The sequence below is a fragment of the Salminus brasiliensis genome, chromosome 1, assembly GCF_030463535.1.
Source record: "Salminus brasiliensis chromosome 1, fSalBra1.hap2, whole genome shotgun sequence".
Classification (NCBI taxonomy): domain Eukaryota; kingdom Metazoa; phylum Chordata; class Actinopteri; order Characiformes; family Bryconidae; genus Salminus; species Salminus brasiliensis.
Genome location: NC_132878.1, coordinates 79,556,175 through 79,583,343, shown reverse-complemented (window position 1 = coordinate 79,583,343; position 27,169 = coordinate 79,556,175). Strand labels below are relative to the sequence as shown.

Sequence of the window (27,169 nt, the reverse complement as noted above, 5' to 3'; positions counted from 1 at the left end):
CTACAACAACTCGTAAGAATTAGTGACTCACTGCAGCTACCCTTCAGGCAATTTGGAATGGACACCATTAAGACCTCAGAAACATGAGGGGAAGCAGTTTTATATAGCTTCAAGGTAAAACTGCCACAACTGATTAAACATATTTCATGCCGTTGCAAGCAACAGTAAAATTAATCACCTAGAAATGTGCATCTGGCCAAACACAGGTGTTCTGGATGTGAAATATGTTCCCCAGTCCGTGTAGCTATATTTCAGTTTCCCCAACAGTCATTTTTCCCTTGAGGAAGCTGCTTGCTCTCCAAGGCTGGCAGAAACTCTGCAAATCCACTGTCATCCCCGCAAACCCTATGATTTGTTTCAGTGTTATGTCTTGCTCCATTGCCACAATATACCGGCATAACTTCACACAAGACAGGTTGTGTCCAGGTGAAAGAGGAAGTGCTTTACACAAGCAGTCAAGCTCCAACTGGGTGACACTTTGGAGGGTCTTAAAGAATATGAAGAGAGAAGACAGAGGGGATGCTCCAGATCGTATGGACTGCACTCTGTGACACCTTTGTTTAGACCTACGTAACACTACACTCAGCATACCATGGTCCACTCAGAACAACAGAAGATTTTGACCTGATGCTCCTTCAGGGCACTTCCCTTCGGGATCATGCTGATAACAACTTTTGCTTAACCAGGTATAAAAAACCTGTATGTAAGGAGGGGTGTTGCAATTCACAGTACATTGTAAGTAGACAATCAACACAAGCATTGGACAAAGTTTGGTGAAAAATCGAATTAACAAGACAGATCACTGACCCCAGATGCAGTCGACCAGCCAGCACAGGTCTGAAATCTAATTTGATCTTCCTTGTTTGATTTACATAGACAGATCGATGAAGTATAGAAAATAATATTACTTTATTTATTTTATGAAAACAAAAATACACTTCTCAGAGTAAATCAGTGTTAGCCTAAATGTTTCCATTTTTTAACGTTTGTTTTAGCAGTCTTTTGGTATATTTGTAATTCAATTAGGAATTTGGGTACATATTTAAAGAGTTTCTTAGCAATGTTAGCCTAGCATCACCCATTTTAAAATCTGATATCAAATGTCTTAGCTGATCAAATGCATCTGAGTGATCAATAGTTTATTGTGCCAAACTATTCCTTTAAAAAACTGACCAACATTTCATTACAAATAGCATCATTAGTCCTGTTTAACTGGATTCAGTGCAATAAATGTGGAATGAAAGTCATCATACTATGACTTTTTAACAGCAGTTGTTTGAAGTCAAATAATATGAATCACCTAAATTATTTAGTCAATTTCAGTATACACATTTAAAGGAATTTTCAATTAACCCAAGAGGATATGACATGTTTTACTATAATTAATGCATAATACACAAATATTATCAAAAAAATAGAAATCTATTTAAAATTGATTCTGGATTGGAATTTATTTATGTTCAAATTGCCAAAACTGCCAAAAAAAGCAATAATACCCTAGTGAATGCCGCCTCGCAGGTACTAGTTTTCAAGGCATCATAGAAGGTGTTCATATTTTCTTTAGACTTTAGACTTTAGAGCAGATACTCTTTAAGAGCAGATACTCTTATAGTGACATTATTGATGACATTAATTGGTTGAGAGCTCCACAGGGTGTTCTTGGGTAGCCACATTTACCTTTAGAGATGATGTGAATAGGTTAAGGATCAAGGTGATGTCAGTGCAGAAAGAAACAGCCGAACAAGACCATGGGTATACACGTGTTCATTAACATGTGGTAAAGCCTGAAAAGCTCAGTCTGAGAAAGAACTTTTCCTTTACTTTACTTTACTTGGTCATTATGCATAACTGGAATAAGGCGGACCACACAGACAGTGTGTGAACATCAAAGCCAATAAAAATGCCACCTGAACATAGTCTTCGCAGTGAATCATTTTCTAGATGTCATATGATCTCATAGGGTCTCACATTCTCGAAAACATTAGACTTCTTCCAGACTTCCACTGGCTGAAAACAGTGGACTGTTTAAAGTGGCATATATAAGAGAGAAAACGTATGACGCTCCCTGCAGGTGCTACATTATTTCATTAGCACAGGCACAGGCCTGACTGCTTACACTAACTTAGCCTCAGTCAAGGACTAGGACTGGCCTAGTTAGTAACATTTAAACAGTCTAATCAAAGAAAACTATGTTAGATTTGTCATTTAGTACTAGAAAAGAAGAACATCATATAATCTGATATTGTGATACTGGATTTTATACTGTGGCACTGTCCAGTCCTATGCTCTTTTAAACTGTGGAAATCATCACAATAATAAACTACATATTTTTTTAAAATAACCAAAAATAACAGAAACACTCTATGGTGCAGTTTTTCCCTCCTCATTATCATTTCTAATTTCCAACCAATAATTAAGACCCCCATTATGCAACACTATCAGCATCCAAAACACATCTTTTTGCTCCTAAGGCAATGTCACTGGGCAGATGGACAGACACTGGATAGTTACATCAGCTAATAGAACTCCCTGGAACTCCCAGCCACAGATGGCTGTGGCATCATGAAGGATCGAACCTGCACTTTCCCAATGACAGAGCCATCGCTTTGACAGCTGGGCCACTCAAGAGTCTTATGACTTAGCTTTTTAGGATTACACTTTATTCTTGTGAGTTAAGGGTTTAAATCATCAATTACTCCCAATGTTGTCACTGCTAATTCCCACCAACCAGCTAGAATTCCCTTCATCACACAATTCTACCATTCTTATGTTTGCTAACAAATGGCCACACTAAATAGTGACAAGCGGTGGGGGTGAACAAGGCCAATTATGCTCTCTTAGACTTCCAGTAATGGAAAGCAGTGGCATTGCAGGAGACTTAACTTGTGATCTACAGATGATAGGATCTGCCTCTTCTTGCATCATTGTGCACAATCACACCCACAAGCACATACCTTCTGGCTCCATCGAGAAAGTCTACAAGTTACTGCTTTTTCTTACCAATCTCCCATCCTCTACTCTGTGACCCCCCCAAAAAACAAATTTGTGACACAATCTTGTTGGCTGTCCAAACACTGGAAAAGCCAAGAGTGTTGAAAAGTGGTTTCAAACTGCTACTTAAGGGGCTTTCAGTTGAGGACATGAGTGTACGCTACCCTGGAAGTCCTTTTGAGAGTTGAGCGACAAGGAGGAGGTGTTTTGTGTTTTGTACTTGATGTAAAATAATACAATGAAATTTAAAAGATAACTGTATCATGCTGCACCTGTGCAGTAACTGTGATTGGCTACCGATAGTGCAGGGGGGTGCTTTCAAACAAATGTTGTGACTGGCTGAGAAAATTAATATTTGTCATATTTAATGACAATGACATGAATCAGCTGTCCCAATATCCCAATTACTGCTCACTCTCTCCATTCCTCCGGCTCCTCTCCTCCACATTCTTCCATGGTAGGAAGGGAGTAGTAGGAAATGAGTGGGAGGACAGGAGCCATAGAAAAAGTTTCTGGATGCAGCCTCTCTCTTTCTCCCCCTCTCTTGTGTGAGCCTGCACAGACCCACACACACTCTCTCTCCTTTTTCCGCATGCACAAACACACACACTCTCTCTCTCTCTCTCTCTCTCTCTCTCTCTCTCTCGCACAGGCCCTCACACACACACACACACCCATTCAGAAAACTGATGACAAATCAAAGTGTGGATAATCACACACTGAATACTGAGTGCTGAATATCACAGTATACCTTATAATTAAACATTGGCACATGTCCCGTCTATTTCAAGTTATCAAATCAGAAAAATAAAAGTGTCTGACATGTATTTTCAATGGCAAATGCATGTCCAAATGTTTGTGGACACATCTTCTAAAGGAATACATTCAGCTACTTTAATATCCACCCATTGCTCACAGCTTATCTAGTCCCTGAATAGAAGTACTGCCAATATAATAAGACTGGAGCAGTTCTGCTGAAGCAGAACAACATAAACCTATTGTGACCAATGCCTAATGCTAGGTGTGGGCTTGAGGGGTAAAACGCCCACCCCCCTGCATTGAGCTGTGGAGCAGTGGAAGTGTTCTCTGGAATGATGGTACTATGTGATGAATTCAGCTGCATTAATGTTCATTTCCTACACACACTATTTATATGATCTCCAGCATCAGAGCTCAAAGCCAAGCATCAGCAACCTTTGGCCATACAGTTTACATGCACAGTCTTTGTCCTTACCTTATTTCAGTAGGATGCCAAGGGAGTTATGTGCACACTAGTAAAGTATAATGTACCAGCATGTAGAACTGGAAATTTGTGTTCTGCTCAGTTTTCTATCACTTATAAAAGGAGCATAAGCCTTTCTTTTATATGTGGATGCCAAATTCCAGATCCGAGCTTATTGCCAATTAGGTTAATCAGCGTAACAATAAAATGCAAGCAACATCTGAAATGTATTCCTATTCATGTGTTTACTGAATATGAAAATTATTCTGTTGACACAAATAATTATTTCATTAACATTAACACTGTTTGCATATCAGGTTCATGCCAAAACAGCACTGATGTGTCAAATAGATCATAGAAGAAGAGTACGCTAAATGACAAAAAAGGCCCTTTTTTGTCTTGGGCTTAAAAAAATTTACATTCAATTTAATTATAACAGTCTACATTTCACAGTGGCTCACTAGTAACTGTGCATGTCTGTCTGTGGCTGTTCATAATCACAATACCTGATAATGAGCATCATTACACTAGGCCAGGTAGATCAGACAGGCATTTAGCAACATTTGATAGAGACTCCTACACAGTTGTCCACCATTTGCCAGACTGAAACACCTCTCTCTCACACTCTGTCTCACTTTCTCACTAACTGAAATTCCTGCTCTCGATCTCCAAGTCCACTGCCTAGTTTAAATAATTGTTTATTTGCATGGCTGCATTTTTTGCAGCACTACAAATCTGAACAATGGAGATAATTGGCCAATTAATGTTATGTGGGACAGACTGTTGAAACAAGATTCAGATAAAAGGGCAGCATGAACCTAACACAACATACAGTCACTTCAGTGTCCATATGCTAAGCCAGCAGCTTCAGTGTCCACAGACATTTACCGAGCGAGTTACGAGAGATAAACAGTCTGGCTTACAAGGACAAATCACGCTGAGCATGCAGAAGAGCTGAATCAGAGGTATAGAAATGACTATAGAATAATTTGCAGTACAGCAGTACCCCAACTAAGGGCCCACTGCCTTGCACATGTTGGTGTATCCCCTGCTTTGAGTTGAAAGGAGTGAAAGCACTAAATTGTCTTAGGAAGTGAGCCTCCAGGACCAAGGTTGGGGACCACTGCAATGCAGCATTCAGAAGTATGGCCTTGTAAGTTATTCCAACACTTTACTGATCCTTAGTTTTTCATAGTGCAAGTTTACAACTGCGCATTTCGTACCAAAGCACGTTCATCTCTGGGACACAGAACCTGTCTCCTTCCTGAGCGCTATGATGGCTGGACATTTTCATCTTGTTTGTACTTGCGTGTAATTGTTTGAACAGATGAACGAGGCGCCTTCAGGCATCTGGAAATTGCACCCAAGGATGAGCTGGACTTGTGCAAGTCCACAATTTTTTCCTGATACCTGGTCTGGACTTTCCCATGATGTTACAAAAAGAAGCAGTGTGTTTCAGTTGTGCCTTAAAATACATCCACAAGTGTGTCTCTAATTAATTAATTAATTAGCCAATAAATCAGTTTTCAAAGACATGACATCATTATATGGGCTGTCCCAAAAAGATTAAAGGCATAGTAATCTTAGTGTATTTAAACTTTTGACTTTAAAGAAAGTAAAAGAAATTGCCTTAAAAAATATTCTCAATATTCTGGCATTTTGGTCATCCTAATTGACCTTAAACAGGAAAAGTTTATTCTGATTTTATGTCAGACAGTGAGAAAGAAATGCATATGTGTCTTTTTATATAGTGTATGTAAACGTTTGGTTTCAACTGTATGTATAATGGCTGTTTGGGCATCCATTGTCAAATTTAGGGGTGTAACAGTATGTAATGTGGTGTAACGGTAAATACAATAATTTTACAAACACGCATGCCACCCAGAAACCTTAAGCTGTAAGTCATTGGCTTTGCATGGTATTATGTATCAACTACCCCCACCTGCTTTTCTCTCGTCTCTCTCCCTCACTGCCGCATGTATAGAGATTCATAGGCCGCTTTTCCACTGCAGGGCCGAACGGTCCTAAACACAGAGGGTAACCGTCCTGGTGGCTTTTCCACACAGACACAGTTCGGCAGGGAACGCTTACAGCCCAGGCTGGGCCTGCTTTTCTCAGCACAGTTAGATAACCATACATGGGGCCACATGGCTATACTGGCTATATATTTGCGTCACCTTTGTGCCGGAAGATCAAATATTTGATCAAAACTTCAACAAATATTGCACATCTACGTTTTTATCATCGCCCTCTATACCTTAACAGTCCAAAAAAAAAAATCTCAAAAATAAAACTTTACTTGAAAATGCAAAGCATGCTAAACTTTAAATATAAATAGAGGTTATTCCAAGTAGCTTTAGAGCTTTTCTGTTGGGGCACACATTTTCTGAAATGTTCACACACTGTGAAGGACAGGTGCTGCATTTAAATGATGTAGAAAAAAAAAACTGAGATGTGGATTTTGTTTTTAGACAGCGACAATATGCTGTTTTGCATATTCTGTCCATCCCCTGCAGCAACTGCGCCCATCAGGAAGATTGGAAACCCTGAAATTGCTGATAACCCTGATTGCACATAAAATTGTACACAGGCTTATTAATATTTTGCTTATATCCAAAGTGAAAAAGTATGTTAAGAGCTGCTCTGAATGAACTGTTTAGAAATTGTAGATAAGCAAAAGTGTAAACAGCAGTCATCGAGGAAGGTTATACAGAAATGGAGAGTTGATAATCGGATGAAGGTTAATAGGAAGGACAGGATAAGACACAAAAACAAATAGGGAGTATTTATAGGAGTAACTGCAGGATAAAGAGGGCTGCTGGTTAAAACTATAGAGTAATCCGCATTATCTGAAGGATGAATTTAAAGACTTTCAGAAGGAGGAGAGGAAAGTACAGTCATACTGCAGAACCCATGCTACCGTGTCAGAGCAAGCTTGGTAATGAGGTGATGGGTAGTAGTTAGACGGAATGTAGAGACGGAGGACAGGCTGTGGTCAGCAGTGAGGTCAGTAAACTGACTTCATGCTAAAAGTTCCCTAGTATGTTGACAAGTGTGAGCATTTTCAGTTTGTCATTTTATGTGAGTGGTACAGGTGGGTGATTTGGCAATATAAATAAATAAGAAAGACTTCTAGGACTTTTCAATTTCTCAGTGAGTCACAACGCACCACGCAGCATTTTGACAGTAATCCACTAACTTAAAGCCACAGCAGATCACATGGTAACTGGCTAATACAAAAACACTTTGGGAATTTAAGCTGTAAGTTGAGTACAAGGCAAAAAGAAAGAAAATACAAATAAGCTTTTAATTAACAGTGGCTGCTCTTTGTTAAACCAGATACTTCATTTGGCGAGACCAATGACCGAGACCAAGAGAAGTCCGATTACTAGCACTGCCAAGTCTAAAACAAGTCAGAGTCAGAAAAAAAAACTTGGGTTGAGACTTTACAGACTTACAACACTAAAGATTTCTACAGCACTACTGCCCTCCTACTGCATACCACATTGAGTTTCTGACAGCATGAAATTTTCATAGCAACACATTCCTCATGTATGGCCAAGATCATTTTGCGTATGGAGCAGTGAGGGGAACAAAATCAGAGTCTCAGTCTCCCCTAGGCATCGAGCAGCAGGAGAGTTACATCTGCAAATCCTCAGTGAAATATACAGGCCTCATTGCTGTTTTCATAGGCACATTGCAATGCCCATCAGAATTCCAGCACTGTCTTTGCAGCGTATTTTGAGTGGACTTAAATTAAATTAAAATTACCCTACAAATGACAAACCATTATCACTAGGCAAGAGGAAGCAGTTTTCTGTTCTCAAATTGATCTCATGCTAGGATTTTCCTATAATTAATCATATACCTCCTATAATTTTCCTATACATAATTCCAATAATTAATGAACACATTCATCGTAAAAGTGAGATTGTAGATACAAAATGTCATGTTTTAAATCTGATTAAATAATTTAATTCCTTTTAGAGGATAGTTATAAATATGAGTATGTGCAGAATGCCGTATGATCGTCTACTCAAATTAGCACTCAGGGTGGCCTCTCTCTCTAAAAGGTGGACTGCAACAAAATGAGGAACTGGCAAAGCGCACTGCTGCAAACTCCCCTGGAATCCATGGAGAGCTGTTACTTCTGAAGGCTTATGTGCTCTATTGATGCACAAATACCAAGAGTGGCTTACAATCTGTCCTCTCTGACTTGTTTGTGAAAGACTTTCAATGTGAAATATTTAATAGCATTAAGTGGCTCCTGCAATTTAAAGCTGATGCTCAGTGAGGGGCTCCATTACCGCACTGCATGAATGGTTGCGCTGCACTCAAGTAATGAGTGTAAACAGCATATGCAAAGTGGCATCATCCACTCCAGTGTATATAAATGTACATCATGTATGCCTGTATGTCTGTCATCATGTATGCCTGTCTTTCAACACAACACAAGGCACATATATGTTCACAGACATCCCTTCCAATGAATGCTTTTAGCTAGTCCCAATAGGAAAGTACTGTCAACAGAATAGAACTCTTAAGCAGATGTAAGCAGATGATCATGTATATATAAAATCAATATTCAGACAAACCACAATAATAATAAAGTATGCAACAATATTGAACATGCAAAATATTGTTTTTGTGGACAAGTTAAAATGCGGTCACTGCATGGTCCAGCCAGTGGTTAGGCACTGGGTTATATCACGGGCATGTGGATTCAATTCTCCGGTTTGCTAAGCTGCCACTGTTGGACCCTCGAGAAAGGCCTCGAACACTTTCTGTCCCACAGGCACCTTAGTATGGATGATCTCATCTTTCTAAGCTGGGATATGTGAAGAGAACGATGAAATCGTAAAAGTATAATGGCAACAATTATAATTAACTAGTCAAACAATTTGTGGGTTCACCAGAGCATCTCTGGTTTTACTACACTAACACACTGTGGTCCCATTTCTGTCATGTTTGCACAGCAGTGGTAGTGTGTTACTGGTCACAGCATCTTCCAGTAGTGCTTCCAATATGGACATCATAGAGCCCACTTTGAGAACCATGGATCTTGAGGACCATGGGTCAACTAACATACCACACTAACAATAATAACACATACAACACGTTTCTTTCTGAAGCAGGATGTCTTAAATATTTATAAAACTATATAAAAATATAAAAAAGTTATTTAAAAAGTGTTGCTGTGTCTTCCAGAGGAAAAGGGGCACAAGAAGAAGTAACATGCACTGAATAAAAGTGGTGCACTAAAATTGATTCGTGTACATTATTTCCACATGGATATTTTTCTGCAGTTTTGGCCAACAGCAAGGAAACTAAAAAAAGACAAAATTGTGTTGATGCAGTATATTTTATTCATATGGAAATGACGTATACACATTTGAATCCTGTATATTCAAAGCAGCACTTATTCCTGTGAGCTCCCTGCAGAAAGCATTATTCTGTTCAGAAACAGGCCTTGCAAGTTCACCAACAGCATACTTTGCACACAAACACCCTTAACAGATGAATGCTTGTACACACTCAGCAAATATAATTAATGTAAAAAAAACTCCCTTGGGTGTGTGAGCAAGAGAGTTTGAAGCCAAGTGTCCAGGCGTTTTGCTGTGCTGGGGCCGAAGTGGTGGAACAAACCTTCCCTAAGTGTCATAACATGAGACTTGCTACAGAAAGTATGGGGTGAAATCACATCAGATTACCTCGAAAAGTTGACAGCTAGAATGCCTAGAGTCTGCCAGACTGTAACTGCTGCAAAAGGTGACTTCTTTGATGAAGGCACAATTTGAAGTACACAGTCATCATTTTCATTAAAATCAATATTTCTTACTCTGACAATGTCTGCATGTCCTGTTTATTTGCTTTATGTCATAATCTTAAGTGTGTTTCCATTGAAAACAAGAAAATTCCACTGTGATCCCAAACTTTTGAGCAGTAGTGTATCTTTGAATTTTTAGTCTATTTAAAATAGCTGAGGTTATTCTTGAGTAAATAGCAAAGCACTTTTGTAAGTCGCTCTGGATAAGAGCGTCTGCTAAATGCCGTAAATGTAAATAATAGTGAATTTACAGAATCCACAGAAGGCAAGATTCCAGACCTTTTTTCTGTGCTGGGGCCGAAGTGGTGGAACGAACCTCCCCTGGGTGTCGGAACAGCAGAGTCGCTTGCTGTCTTCAAACACAGACTGAAGACTCACCTCATTTTTACTTCACTACATTCTGCAGTGTCACTTTTGCTTACTCTGAAGTGGGAAATTGAAGCAAATTGATAACATCACAGATTTCACTAAATCCTAAACCAGGACTTACATGCCGAACTTTCTTTCTTTGATCATAGCTGTTATATGCAAGAGCAATTCAGACATGGGTCAGCAGCTTCAGATAATGTTCACATCAATCATCAGAATTGGGGGGGGGGGGGGGGGGGTGATCTCAGTGATCCTGAGCGTGGCATTGTTGTCATCAGACAGGATTTTTAGCACCACAGTCTGTGGAGAATGGTGCATTAAAGAAAGAAACATCCAGTAAGAAGCAGTTCTGCAGGCTGAAATGCCTTGCTGATGAACACAACTGAGAATGGCCAGACTGGTTCAAGCTGACACACTGTTAAAAGTATAAGATCCTTGAGGACATTTTGAAGGTTCTTCAGAAGGTTCTTCATTGTAGATGAACCTCTTAAGGTGCTTTGAGGACCCTTCAAAAAAGGTTTTTAGAAGAAGAAGGTTGCTTGAAGGTTTCACAAAGCACCTTAAGAAGTTTCTCAAACAGTTCTTCAAGGATCTTATACTTTCAGTCACAATTGTGGTGAGCTGAAAAGCATCTCAGAATGTACATGTCAAGCCATAAAGGCGAATGGGCTACAACAGCAAAAGCTCACGTCAGTTCCAGTTTCTGTCAGTCACGAATAGAAAGCTGAGGCTGCAGTGGGCATATGCTTACCAAAACTGGATAGCTGAAGACTGGAGAAACGTAACCTGATCTGATAAATCAAATTTTCAGTGTACAGGAATTTAGTGCCAACAACTTAAATCCATGAAGCCAACCTGCCTTCTGTCAACAGTACAGGCAGGTGGAAGCAAAAGACCAAAAGGCTGGGTGTTGAGAAAGATCCTGTTTGAGTACTGCTTAAGTATTTTTGTATTTTTTACTCAAGTACAAAAACAGATGGAAGACATCAACTAAAGTGATCTTTCACAAAGGGTATCTCTACTTCAAGTACAAGAGCTATGTTTTGTCCACCCCTGTGTACATATAATATATGTGGGCTTTCGTACCTCACCTCACCTCACCTCCTAACGTTGTCTAAAAAGAGTGTATATGTGTGTGTAATCTTTCATCTACCCTCCAGGTGATAAATCTTAGGGGTCTAGATCAGAGCTCAATCTAAAGACTCCCATGTCCTCCTCCTCTGCCCCTGTGTCTGATTGTACCTCATTAATTGGAAATGATTTCCACTCCCAGAGCATTCATTTGACTCTAATAGTGCCCCCTTCGTCTCTGCCTCTATTGATTGGCCCCCAGGATCAAGGTTATCTGCCTGAATCCAGATCCAAAGCACACTGCCCTCTCTCACTGTAACTGGCTTTTCAATACTCTAACAGCAAAAGCTTTTTGGGGTTTTCAGTTTTATGTAGACTGACACACTACCGCAGTACCACAGTGTATCCAGCTCTTAACAAAGCCACAGTTAGCAATATTCCATTTCTCCAGCAGTCTTCCCAGCACCAAATGATGAGGTTGGGGTGTAACAGAAGGCATGTAAGAGGATTATGTAGGTTATTTAAAAGATGAAACATAAGGAATGATATTTCATTACAGTTACAAAAATAAACAGTAATCAGAGAGATGGAAATGAGGTGATTACTTGCAGGATTACATTCAAATATTTAAAGGAGTATGGGCATTAGATAATAGGAAATTATACAACATTTAAGCTTTCCCTAAACAGAAAATGGAAAACAAAAATTAAAAGGTAATAAAGTGTGACACTGGGAGGAAACATGGCCTCTGATTAAAGGGTTTGAACAAATATAAACCCTGGAAGTCTTAATATTGTACACTATTAAGACGATTAAACGGAAAGGAATTAAGGTCTCAGAACTGTCTTAGCTTTTTTGAAATAGATGAATTTAATGAAGTAAAATCTAAACATGGTTAGAGTTTCAAACTGTAGGAGAGAGTGGAGCACAATCTAATGCAGGGCAAATGTTTATATAGAGTTTATATAGTTACAGATTCAAGTAGTTACAACTAAGCCATTAAAAGTAATTCCTCATTTAAATTGTAATCAATTATTATTTTGTTTTACACAGATTCACAGCTGCCAATCAAGAGTTTGGAATCAATGCTTTACATACATAGAATCAATCTGGTTGCAGATACATGTATAAAAAGATATGAATATGTTAGTCTTGTGGAGTTGCAAGGGTATTAGGTTAATAATAGACTTAATGAATTAAATTAATAGACAATTATAGCCAACATTCAGAGCCTCTAATCAACATAATCTTGCCCATGTTGATTATTTTGTTTCTTTTTAAAATGATAAAAAATTCTGATACTGTACTGATATTCTGAAATTCTGTACTTTCTCTACTATGTGTGTTCATGTACTGTCACTGTAAAACATACTACACACCACAGAATTCTAACACTGAGCCAATTGATTAACTCCAACAGCTTATATTATGTTCATCGTAATCGAGGTAAAATGTTTGTGATGTTGATTTGAGGTCATGTTGCTCTGCACTATAACTGGCTCATAAAACATCATGGTTTTACAATATTGATTCTATAACAATATGGTTCTACACAGTACACAGTTTCACTATCCTTCCTCTTGTTGTTGTTGTTCTTCTTCTGCTTGTCATTATTATTACTATACACTGACCCCTAAAGGAATGAAAACATGTTTTTTGGATAAACAAAAGTTACTTTTCTATAGTTAAAGCTTGAAACTATTTATTAATGGAGGTGAAGGTAAAATATCTCCCTTTTAAAAAAAAACAAATAAGAAAGCTGCAAGTGAGGTGAAGCTTATTTGAATATGCTGACTATTTTTTTTTCCATTAATTGATTGGTTGTTTGGTTTAGTTTTTTTGTTTTTTTTTGGTTTTAATCTCTAAAATTGTAAGAAATTGGTGGGATTCTTTTATCAATACCAGTATTAAGGATATGTACAGCAATATATATAACCATTTCTTTTCATAGCATGGTATTCCTAACAACGATATATCGGAGCAACCCTATGTGTAATCATAGCTTTCAAATAATGAATAGGATGCAAATAAGCTGTAGTTAAGATGAGTACTGAATCTAGTTTTAAAATGTATACACAATGATAAACAGAGCTGTAGATGATTTCTAAAAGACATTGTCAATGTGTACAGAATGTTTAAATTACTGTACAGATATTTAAAATATTTCTAAAATCATCTAAAAGTACATTACGTACTACATAGTACTGGAAAAGGGGTTCTTTGACATGTAACAGTGAATATCTTTTATTATGTTCTATAGGTTTTCCTTGCATTAGAAATACTCAAAGCAGGCTATCTGGCACCAATAATCATACCATGCTCAAAATCACTGAGGTCACTTTTTCCTGATTCTGGTGGTGGAAATGAACATTACCAGAAACTGTTGGACTGTATCTACCTGATTTCATGCACTGAACTGCTTAGACAATTACATGAATGAGTAGATGTACAGGCCCTTCTAATAAAAGCTTCAATGAATGTATGTGATAGGAATAAACTGCAAACATACACATAACAATTAGTGTTTGAAGGTTGAAAAATTGTCAGAAATATGAGGAATATAGTCCTTTATGAAAGCAATGAAAAGCATATTACTGAAACCCTGTAATTAATAAAAGAATTCATGCTTTCTGCACTCACTTTTAGTTCGCTACGCTTATCCATGCTGGGCACTCATCCTAATTTTGCATTCCACCTCAGTCCACCACCATGGGCTGAATTCTTCTCCTAACAACTCAGAGGACTCCTCAGAGAGGGAGAGCAAGGTGATGTAAAGAACAGTAATGGGATTCTTCTAAAGTATGTGGCCTTGCAGTGTGCTCGATTGTTCTGCAGACATTCAGGCACACATACTAGATCAATATGCTCACAACGGAGGCACCAGGCATTCAAATGAGCCTTCAGCTGATTTCGCTGCTTTGGGGTCGTTTCAACATGCCGCTCTCACTGTGCCTTCATCTATAGATGACCTTCTGCCCAAAATGAGATCCAGCGAGGCTCCATACTGGAGCAGCTTTTCAGGGTTAATAAAGAGACCTGAGCCAGTCCGCTCGCTATTTCCAGCACTTTCCTTTCACAAGAACAAAAACCGACCTCCATACACATTACTGTACCATGTGCTTGTATATGAATAGCTTTTCATTCTGAAGATGAAATTCTCTACTGGTGCTTCAGTATTTAAGCTGTGAGCAGCCCCTAACTGGTCATGTATTGTGGACAGGTCAATCGTTTCCACGGTTCAAGTGTTCAGGCTTATTCTTTATATTAGGGCTGAATCCAGTCTAACCACACAAACATCACCACAGTGCAAAACTAATGTCCTACTTTGCAGAGGGATTTTGCCTATTTTTTTATATAATGAAACAAAACACATTCATTTGGTTTCCACATCATATTTTAATAGTCTGAACAGTCAGCCAAGACTTATGACTAAGTCATTAAACTTTATTATTCATTCTTTATTTAATTTACTTTTATTTGTTCTATATAAAATTTTACCATTAATTTTACAATTGTAACGTAATGTAATGTAATGTTTAGCTTTTTGCAAAGCATTTTGAACTACACTGTGTATTAAGAAATGTGCTATATAGTAGAGCTGGGCGATACTGGGCGGTAGTATTAATACTACATCAAGATATTTAAAGACTTTTTTATTTTATCACAATATATGTAATCCCAGCAAAAAACATCAGTAGCGACACATTTTTACAAACTACTTTTCAGATACTCTCCTGTACTGAACAGAATGATTTTTATTCAACATCTGCTGCACTTCATCTAATTAAACCAGTCTAATTACACTGTTAGTAATGAAACCTGTAGCTGATCAGTGTGTATTAAGCACTAACAGTATCCTTGGTATGCTTAGAAAAGCATATTGTTATCACAATAACAAAATGTATCACTATACAATAAAATATCATCATATTGCCCAGCTCTGCTATATAAGGCTCTTGGCTGTCTAAGCATTGGCCCTATCATCAGAAGACCGCAAGTCCCATCCCTGGTGATGCCACAGCCATTTGTGATCTAGAGACAGAAGCGGCATAACTGACTTTGCTCTCTCTCTCTTTGGCTAGGTAGGATGACTCTCCCTTTCCCTCTAATCACAAAGTATGTTATTCTGTAATCCAAAACATTTCAACTGAAGATGAAAGAGCTATTAGTATTTCAGTAGATATGATGCAAGTAGCCCCTAACTGGATTTTTATTGTACACAGGTCAATCATTTGCTTGCTTCAGTGAGTTAGGGCGCATGAAAAAAAGGTGTTACTTAAAAGAACACACTCTTAGCACTGCTGTAATACAACAGGAAACTCTACCAATCCAAGAGTTTTTTTAAACAATATATTTTTTAGTGATTTTTTGAGTAAATAGTAAATCATTGAGATATTGGACCTCTAAGTATTGCCATTTTGACAAACTAAAGTTGCTCCTTTAACTCATTGCCGTTGAGCAAGTCTGGTGCTTCCACTTTCTCTAACTGGGTTCACCACTACCGCAGCGCTACTGGTTTCAGAAGCAGAAAAATGGGAAGCACTTACCCTAATTTTGCCAGTGTTGTGTGGTATCTGTTGGCATACATATAAAGGATTGGACAGATGTGCAGCTTTTATAGCAATTGTTACTAATCAGAGAGGGGATATCAAGTCAAGAGTCAAGAGTGGACATCTGAGTTATCCACCAAAAAGTACTGGAAACCTGTGTGTTTACAAACTCTCTGATTTAGTTTATTAGCCCCACCCATTCACACTAAAATTATATGGAGTTTCACCCTGGACTGGTTTTGGAATGGAGCATGAGACAAGTCAGTCATCTCTTTATTGACTCTGAAAAGCAGCTCCAGTATGGTATGGAGCCTTGCTGAATCTCATTTTGGGCAAAACAAAAAGTTAGAAGAACACATTTCATATCATTTCATTTTTTATTCCATTTTTTCTTGAATCCTTTCCTCAGTAAAGAGAGGGTGTCCATTACAGCAACCAGATTTCCCTACACTGTCCAAATCCTAAAAGGAACAGTCTGAACAAGATCATCATTTTCAGTCATTTTCGTGTTCATGTTTTTTTTTTTTAGATTAAATGACAGAGCAGAAAGAGCTCTATTCTTTGGCGAGTCTATTGATCTGATTCACTGAAAAGAGCCAGAATTGCCTTCACAAACTGTGCATTTACTGCATTTCCTGTAAAACAGCTCTGACTCTGTGATCCATACAGCACGGTTTTGAACTCCAAACCCAGCTGACTGAATGTTAGGTTTTTCACTGTGATTCTGGCAGCGGGTTTAAATCTCAGTGCGTGATGTGGATTTAATTTGGCCTAGTAACGCTGGGCAATATGCTGCCAACATGGAGCTTAGCTGTGCACAGTGAAATGGGCTTCTGTAAATATGAAACCTGGGAGATTTACATTCACTACTACAGAACCACAGCAAAGGCAAAGGCAAAAAAAAGCAAGGAATGGACCTGCCATACCGTGAACCTCAAACATTGTTGTGACCACTTTCAAAGGAAGTCTTGCTTAGCCAAAACAGTTGGACCAATTCCAAGATTGTTACATAATAGACTTGCCTGATTTTATTTATGTCCCCATAATTTGTAAATAAATGTGCTACAATGGGTTCCTTAATATAAAAATGCCATTTTTGGTTCCATAAAGAGCCATTTTTCTAACAGAGATGTGTTTGAAGAACATTTTAAAAGAGGACGTGAAGGTTCTTTTCCATGTTGGGAGAATATGGTGACGCAGAAGAACAGCATATAATTTCTAGACTCAATATCAGATAACAAGCTGCCACATGAACCAGGTCTTGTGACAATGGATTCACCTGTGCCAGTGTCCAAAGAAGGGGAGATTAAACTCTGTAAGCCAGGAAGCTAGGAAAGCAAGCAGGTGCCAGGCTAAAAGCTAACCCTAGGGGTTCCCATCACTCAGGAAAGACAAAGAAAATTGTTGTCAGGGAAGCGCTGCTTCGGGAAGCATAGTCAGGGAAACCACTGCTCAAGAAAAGTGCTGCTGGGAAAGTTCCGCTTTTGGAAGCACAGCTCAGGGAATGCATCTGCCGGGGACACGCCTCTTGAGAAAGCAGCGCTCAGGGAGGTGCCATTCATGGAAGCACAGCCCGTAAAAGCACCCCTTAGGGAAGTGCCACAGCATTTGGCTAAAAGATTCTAGACAAGAACTCTGGTCAACCGGGTTTAACATCTCATCATATCATAGAGGAAAGCAACACTATCTGGTAGGACTCGTGGATAAATACATCATTTTTGTTACTGAGCTAATAAAGCTATGCTATGCTTAAATTCTGTGTGAGTGCATGCAGTGGTGTAAAGCAGCCAATCAGAGCAGAGTTCATCAAATTATTCACAATCCCACCCTAGAAATAAAACAATCTGTTTCATTCTGGGGGCATAAACCAAAGTCACATACCTTCTGTTTAGAAAACAAAGAAACATCTCCTGATCTAAACTAAAGAAGCAAACTTCAGATACAAATGCCTTCATTGACTGATTGTATTTGGGGTAAGTGGAAAATCATGTTCGTTTGATTTATTCATGTTTTCCACCTAACTATTCCCTTAACAAATTTGTGAGGAAAGATCTTTTAATCATCAGGATTACTCATTATCACAAGAGGAGGTACTTGTTGTAATAAGTACATCAAGTAGCACGACCTCCCACTTAGCATGAATCAAAAAAAGGGATGAATTGGAAACGAAAGTGTGGAATTCTAATTAATTATTCACAGACAAAAAGTGCTACCATTTCTCATTTCCTGTAACTGTTTCCTGTTCCTCCTTACTAACATCACTGCTCCAGACTCTTAACAGCTGGAAGCCTAGGCCAGTACATAAATTACTGTATGCTTGCTGGCAAAGCAATTCAGAAGGCCATTTAGCTAGTTCATCTGCTTGAATGAAAGGAGTGCATTAGTCTAAGTCATACATAAGCAAGAAAAGTTTGTGTCCAGTAGTCACATTTTTAGGTAACTAGCCTGTCCCTCGAAATCTTGGATTCACAGATTTAGGAGCTTATCAATGATAGGATTGTGCTAAAATGAACAGTTAACCCAATTAGCGCGGTGGTATATTTGTTGTTAACCACCGTGCACACAGTTCATTTTGTCTATCTGGAGGATTAAAAGATGTCCACTGGCAGGCAGTTCAGGGCTAAAACTTCCCAATACCAGCATAAGAATGCCTTCCTTTACTATTAACATTTCTAATTTAGCATGACCAATGAGCAAAGCTGAACTATTGTACTACTGACTGTATTATTGTCTTTTTTAAAGTCACTGTCCACTCTCCTAGACACGCCTACGTAGTTGCTCCACCTTGTAGATGTAGTGTCACAGGATACTGCCAACAGGAAGCTGCTGGCTGGATATTTCTGGTTGGTGGGCTATTCTCACCACTGCAGTGATACTAAGGTGTTTAAAAACCCCAGCAGCACTGCTGTGTTTGATTCATGCTAGGTGGTGGTAACATGGCATGGATCAAACACAGCAGTGCTGCTGGAGTTTTTAAATACCTTAGTATCACTGCAGTGCTGGGAATCACCTACCACCTAAATTAAGCCTGCCTTGTGGGGTCCTATGTTTTAAGTGACGCTCATATAATGGACAATGAATGTAGAAACAAGTTCACAATAAAGTTATTATGAATTTGCTTTTTAACTGTTTTTTAAATAAATACAGAATACAAGGTTATTTACATATTTCAGACACTTTTTTTTATTCTGCCCAATGCAAGTCCGCCAATAAAGCACATATTTCATTTACACAAACCAGTATTATGACTGTTTTAAGTAGATCTACCAACATGTCATAAGTGGATAAGAAACATTTAAGCTATGACATGACTGAAGAAAAACAGTCTCAACACCTACCTGCTTGATGGCTTGTAGCAGCTTACCATAGCTGTAGACAATTACGATAAAGGGAAGGATGAGGCAGAAGAAGAAGAGGCAGATGATGTAAGACACATTGTTGGCTGTTTTAGCGGCCCAGTTGACACTGCAGGTTGTGCCTGGCCCCTCTGGGCCGTAGCGGCTCCAGCCGAACAGTGGGGGCACAGTCCAGAGCATGGAATAAATCCAGGAGAAAGTGATGCCCATGGTCACTTTTCTGTAGTTGGTGGCGTCAGCCTGAGTGGCCCCCATCATAGTGCAGTAGCGCTCATAGGACAGCACTGCCAGGGAGATCAGAGACACTATACCTGTGCCAACAAGACAGAACACCACAGACATGAGTGCACTTTGCCTCCTGGAACTCAGCATTGTGGCTGTGCATAAAAGCAGGCTCTAGCCTACGTGCAAAGCAAAACCTACGCTGTCAGCATACTTATAGAGGGAGGCCGCTCGGGAGCTGGAAATACACTGAAATGCAATAAAACTGTGGCTGTTGGAGAGATACACATAAACCCAGCGAGTATGAAACGAGGAATTACAGCCTCATAACACCTTGCAGTATAGCACGTTCTGCTTCCTTGTCTCAACAGCAAGTCACTCTATTCTATCAATATACAGAGCTATTATTAGAGTGAGCCACGTATCCAGAAATGCATTTAACAGAGCTCTACAAACAATTTTTTTGTTAACAAATTCCTTTTGCGTTGTGCATTTCATTCACACAATCCCCCAAAACCAATTCTGACTGGAACTTCATGAATGTAACTCAGACAGGGGTTTCTGTTATTCATGGATCCATGGATCCCCCCCGAACAACAGGACTTATTGGATCTGCTGCTAACGTCTTGGTCTTGGTCTTGTGGAGTCCATGCCTCAAATGGTCAGATCTGCTGTGGTGACACAAGGAGGACAGACTCAATATTGATCAGTGTACATTTTAGTGTGAGTTTATTACCCAGGTCCATTGAGCTGCAACTGTTGGGCCCTCGAGCAAGGCACTTAACCCATTTTGCTCCAGGGGTGATGAAACCTGCGTTCTGACCCTGGCTGTTTCCAGAGATAAAACAGGGCCTTTATATCATCAGTAACAGCCACCATATATATTTTAACATGGTATCGTAACAAGAAATGGACTTGTTGCAACTCTTGAGGTAATAAATTATAGTCCTGTTGTTTTCACAATTTATTCTTTAAAAAGGTCTTCTGAAGTGTTCTAGTACCACTTTAAAAAGGAAATTCATAAGTAATGTATGTTTCAGTTTGTGTGTGTGTGTGTCCATGCACATTGTGCCTAGCTCTATTTCTGTGGAGTGTAAAACAGTTGGGCAGACACAGACCCATGAATTTGCCCAAACCCACATAATGAATGGTAAAGAAGTTGAGAGCCCGTCAGGAACATTCCATGAAGGCCAAATTGAAATAGCTTGGCACAGAGTTAATTTGGACTACTTTAACTAGAAGTAGGTTACTGGTGAGACAGATATGCCTGCTCCTATTCCTGCCCTAGATTGAAGGTTATAGACAAAGAAGCCTCCAAGCTTGATTCTGGTAGCAATACAGGCCTATATCAGCTGCAGCACATTGTTGAATTAAATACACAGAAAGCACATCATCTCGTAGGCCCTGTAATTTCTTGTGCTCGCACTCTCTCTCTCTCTTTTCTTTCTCAGAGCAAAAGTAAATACTCTAGACTTATTTAATGTTCTCCCTAAGCACTCAAACTATCTAATAACAGCAGGAATAATCTCACATTATGAGCACTCGGCACAGCTAGATTTTCACACTGAAAAACCTGAGAGCTCATGTGAGATATAATATCAACACATTAATAATTAAGCTCAATGGGAACTCCTCTTAGAGAGCTGAGGGGTGTGAAGCACAAGGGGGCTCTTAATATGCTCCTGTATCCGAGCACGTCTGGCTGCTCTCTCGTTTAGCTTTCTGTCCCGTTAGACTGTTGTGTGTGGCTATGACCCCAATTCCAGATCTCATATATAGAAAATGATCCACGTCACGTACAACAGAGCACATGATGCTTAACAGCTGCTACCATAGTACACGAATGTACAGCCCCATCAGGCCTAGGAAATGAACTGGTCAGATCTGCGAGTAAATTTGGCTTACTGATACTCTTCAGTCATTATTTACAATGCTATACACTAATGACTTTGTCTAAGATATGATCGTGGATAGACTGTTCTTACTGGATCTTACTGTCATCTTAGTATGATTACAATGTAGGTCCAGATTAATATTGGTGAGACTATTCATAATAGATTGGGAATGTAAGCACCTAGACAGCTCCACTGACCCACTGAATTTTTGCAATATTTTGCGGCTCTTTCTGCAGCTTTAGGTCACCAGTAACCTAAAGGATAGGCAGGATAGGGTTCAATTCCCAGGCACTACATGTTTCTCTTCATAAACCTCCTGTCAACAATGCAGTCAAAAGAATGGTGGTCTTTCTCAGAAGACTTATGTAGAGGTGGGTGATATTACACAATATATTACAGTCCAACACAATCACAATGTTAAAGACATTTCCACAATACACACTGTTTACTGTGATGTACCTGATCACAGCCAAACACCAGTAGCCACAGATATTTGAAAAAAGATTGTCCTGTACTCAAAGTGATTTTTATGCATATGTGCAGCACTTCATCCAGTTAACCCAGACTAAATACACTGTTTGTAAAGAAACATGCAGTTGATCAGTGTTATTTAAGCACTGACGATATTCTCAATGCGCTTAGAAAAGCATATTGTGTCACCATAACAAAATTGATCACAATAAGGGAAAAGAATTGTCATATGGCCTACCCCTAGAATTATGTATAGCATTTCACTGTGATCCAAGTGAAGGGTTTTAGTTTACACCTGGGTAATTACAAAGTGCTATAACAATAAAAGTCCTCGGACAAGACTCTTAACACTACATTCATAGTAAGTTGTTCTGAATAAAAGTGCAAATGTGAATGCAAACAATAGATGTGTAAATAAGATGAAGAATGTATAAAGTATGAAGTATTTTTTTCCTCTAGAACAGTATGTCCAAACCAAGAACCACTTATACCCATACTGCTAGTTTCTGTGGTAGATTGAATATGCTTTAGTCATTGTAAATACTAATGTGAATCAGGTCTGGGATTCACATCAATGCTGATAGCTTACAATAATATATCTTTCATGAATGGCTCATTGAGTAGCTCCTTACACTGACAAGAAGCATGTCTGCTGAACTGTGACCATAGCTTGATTCCAGTCATCAAGCTGAACAGCACCCAGGGAGTAGTGGAATATGACTTCTCAGACTTCTGATTCTCAGACACTTGTCAGTCTCTTGTTCATTGCTGTAAAGATGCAAAGAACAGCAATTTGCAGATGGACGTAATGCCTATTTTCTAGCACTCACAGGTGCTTTGGGAATAATACAGAGATGCGCCCTTGATTTTGATGGCCAGTACCAGTACATTTTCACTGTACTGTGATGCACTGTAGAGCGGAGAGCCTATTCACATAGTGCAATTTAAAAGGAACAAGAATCCAAAGCAGCGTTCTCGGTTTTTGTTCTATATAAAACCGTACCTGTGTTTTTTGAATGCAATTTTGGGCCAGAGGCTTCATGCCTTGTCGCTTCAGTGTTGTTTGACTTCTTAAAGTCCTTCACTCCTCTGGCAGTTTGGTCCAGTATTATAAGCCATGACTGTGTGTAACTGAATGACACTTTATTCTTCAGATACACTTTATGTTTAGCCCTTAACATTCACAGACTTCTATTCCTTCCATTCCTATAATTGACTAATAAGTCAATCATGCAGCACTTTGTTTTTTGTGATATAAGTCATATAAGGAGCCTACAAGCAGACCTGCCATGACGCATAACTGTAATTCTGATGAAAACACATCACTCAATGTAATTGGAAAATGGGCCAAATTGGTTTCAGTTTACTTTTTTAACGGCATTCATGTAAAAAACCTTCTTGAGCTGATGTGCTTGACCCACTCATGAAAGAATGTCTATTCTCATTTGATGATACATTGGAAGATTGGAAGAAAGTGAGGTCACAGATATCTGATGCCTGTGACATTGTTTTCTGACAGTTTCTGAAATGAGGTTTTGGACTAAAGCTTTAGACATTATGACCCTGGTCTACATCCCCACCACCCACCCATCACTGTAAAGTAAATCAGTAAGTCTATACGCTTCTTTTAGCCATTTAGCCATTTCACATAAAGCCCCCCCCCCCCCCCCCCCTCTGTGTACACAACCAGATTGAATTATGCAGATTTTTGCTCCTTTTTTCTATAAAACAGGTAATGGAGACATGTTTCCTACATGAAGACTATATAAGCTTACATTAACTTAATTTGACATGTATTTCATGACTATTCTAGAAAAGGCAAAGCACTGATTAGGGATTTAAGTCCAGTTTACACCACAAAGGGTAAATCACAGCCAATCAGTGAAACAAGTTAAAGTGCCTCTTTAGAACAAGAGAGCCACTGTCTATTAGTCTCACTGGTCTCTCACTGATTGGAGCGAATGGAAAAGTATCTCTGCACTCTGCACTTAAAATATGTAAAGACCACTTCAAGTAATAATGCTCACTAGACAATCTCTATCTGCCAATGTCTACAACATAATGAAGTGTTAAAGGCTTTCACTTTATAATCAAACTCAGTTACAGACACTGAGCAAAGAGATTTAGCTCTTTAACAACTGCTAATTCCTAAACATGCTACTGCATACGTTTTTGAATAATTCTGCTTATAGATCAGGAGATGAGGGAGTTTCTATGAGACCAACGGTACAACCATCCACCAAACCGATCAACCATAACATAAGTACCAAATATTGAGTAGGTTCCCCTTGTGCCTTGATGCCACAACAAAGGCATGAACAGTGTTCTGTGGCATCTGGCACCAAGATCCTTTAAGTCCTGTATGTTGTGATGTAGAGCCTCCTTGGATCACATCAATCAGCCCATGAGGTGCCCATGACTCTGTCGCCAGTTCACCGGCTGTCCTTCCTTGGACCACTTTTGAAAGGTACAGAGAACTGCATACTAGAAAAAAAACTCACAAACAAGACCTGCCTGATGTTTTGGAGATGTTCTGAACCAGTTGTCAAATCATCACAATGTGTCCCTTGTCAAAGTGGCTCAGATCCTTATGTTTGCCCATTTGTCCTGCTTTTTAACACACCACCCTCAAGAACTGACTGTTCACTTTCTACTAATTATATATCCCACCCCTTGACAGATGCCACTGTAGATGAGGATAATCAATGTTTCTCAAATCACCTGTCAGCGGTACTTATGTTATGGCTGATCCATGTATTTTGAGTTTGGATCCTAAAATAGTGCACCTTTCCAAAACATGGTCCTCATTCTTTATGATGCTGACTTTGGCAACCTTATTAGTAGTTAACTGACCGAGTCAGTCTACCTGAAGTTCATCTTGCCAGGAAAAGTCATACCTGCATCTGCATAACAGCGAGTTTTATACTGCATATCCTGCCCAGAAGAGCACATTAGTAAAGCTACAACAAGGCAATGTTGCCAAGCATTTTTCAGCCCGACAAACCATAGAGGTTCTCACATTACCATGTTCACCTCCTGCTTATTGGAATTGTCCGTTCCACCTTAAATGGTGCAGCAGTTACAGTCTGGCGCCCGTTCAGTTGTGCTATTTAAGGTGGAACGGAAAATTCGGATAAACATCTTGGAAATAAAGATGCCAACTTCGGTTGCGTCCAAATTTCTGACTATAATGCTAAAAAAAACACAGCCTGCTTTAGTGTGGCGGAGTTTGGCGAACTTTCCACTTCCGAACATTTTAATAAAAGAAAACGTCAAAATATGCACAGTTACAAAGTAAATATTTTTTATTATTATTATTTTTATTAGGCGATAATCTGGGTTTGAGAAGCTAAATGAAGGCACAAAAGCAGAACAGACGTCTTTAGATGGTCCAGTTCGAGATACAGACGGAAAAGACGCGTCCTAAATAAAACACATTCACAGAATGAGGGTACAAAAACTGAAAAACACGAATCAACTAACACGAGCGATTTAGATACGAAGTCCAACTTGAGATAAACGTACGTTAAAAATAGACATTTTCTTCACATTACATTTGATGTGCCGTCACTAAGCACCGGTACGAGAGCCGGATAACACGGAGGCAAACGGCGTAGCTAAGTAATTGAAACACGAAATCCAGTTTAAGAGAAAGTTAACGAGGTTGTCTTAGCCGTTCCTCAGGAACCAACCCAAACCGACTGCTGTAGCTACAACTTCACAGCTCCGTGGCGTTCAAAGCCGCCCACTCACCCAAGAAGGAGTTGACGAAGCCGTACCACACGCAGCCAGCTCCGCCGATCAGCCACCGTCCGCGCGTACTGGCAGCGAAGCTGAACGGCGTCCCGAGCACACACACCAGCAGGTCGCTCACCGAGATGCTGACGAGGAGGCAGTTGATGGGCGAGCGCAGCAGCCGGTAGCGGCAGAAGAGCACGAGGACGAGCGCGTTGTTCACGAAGCCGAAGGTGCCGATGAAGCCGAGGCACACGGCGACCACGAGGTGGCCGGTGGGGCTGAGTGTGTGGGGCGGCGCCGCTGGGCCCCCCAGGCGCCCGGTGCCACCGCCACCGTCACCGCCGCCGGCGGAGCAGCCCGCGCAGCTCAGGCTCACGTTGGACACGAGCATTGCCGTGAGCCACCCGGTGTAGTCCAAAATCGCTTTAGTGGAGTTGTTAGTGTTGTTTACAGGAAAAACTCTACTTTGCTAACTTTTCACTTTGCTGAGCGTGTCTGTGGCGGAGTGATCCATCAAGTTTTCCTAACCTGACAGACTCTCTCTTTTTAGAGAGAAAAACACCAGATATCTGTTAAACATCCATTTCACTCCCCACAGATTGGACTGTTATACACTTAGTTTGTCACTAAATGAAGTTTATTAGCATACAAATGGGTACAAAGTGGCTTGGAGTAGGAGGGGGGCGGTTATTCGCTGCTCCACCGTGTGGCAGCTAAAGCCCCTCACACTCGCATCGACCTGCAGCCTTTTTATCGCTCCCCGCCTACCTGACGTGGATGGAGGCAGCCACAGAAAAACGTCTCCATTCGCTTAAATTACCTGCAAATATCGCTTTTACATCTGGCCTTTAATAGGAAAGTGTTAGATTAAACATGAAGCATAGTGTATTACACAGGTATGCCAGAGGTCAAGAGTGTACTTACCACTTATACACACATACACACTCATGCAAAGATAGGTACTATAGAAAGATAGACATTCACAAACATAAAATAAGTCACTGCTGTTATGCAAAACCCTCTAAAATGGCAACGTTACAGGAGAAGGAATAAACCTTAACTTTGGACATTGATGAAAAAATATAGTGACCCTGTGACACAGTATAAACATCTGGCAGATTTTAGTTTATATGCATTATGCGTAATACATACAAGTGACATATATGTAAAGCCTTTTTTTTATTTTTATTTTTTTTATCAATGTGGCTTATAGCTCATGGAAATCAAAAATCCAGTGTCATCAAGTTATTGGAATTTTTAATTTCGAGTTTGAGTAAATTACTATGTAACCCCATGTAAAAGTTAAACATTTGTGTATCTCTGTGTAGTTCAGCAAATGAAATCACAATGATAGGAAAGACTGTTGATAGGATGCTTGATATGTATGATAGATATGATAGGATGCTTTATTGTTTTTTGTTAATAGCTCTTCTTTAACTTTTGTTGTATTTATTATA

At 39.5% G+C, this 27,169-nt stretch overlaps 1 protein-coding gene across 1 annotated transcript in view; it reads right to left on the bottom strand.

Annotated features, from left to right (window-relative positions):
- tmtopsb (teleost multiple tissue opsin b) overlaps nucleotides 1–26,103 on the bottom strand; it is a 59,203-nt gene extending 33,100 nt beyond the window's left edge. The window contains exons 1-2 of the mRNA XM_072690312.1: nucleotides 25,728–26,103; nucleotides 19,369–19,697 (exon numbers count right to left, since the gene is read on the bottom strand). Of these exons, the coding sequence (XP_072546413.1) occupies nucleotides 19,369–19,697; nucleotides 25,728–26,103 (705 nt within the window). The remainder of the gene's footprint in view (nucleotides 1–19,368; nucleotides 19,698–25,727) is intronic.
- Between the last annotated feature and the right edge of the window lie 1,066 nt (nucleotides 26,104–27,169).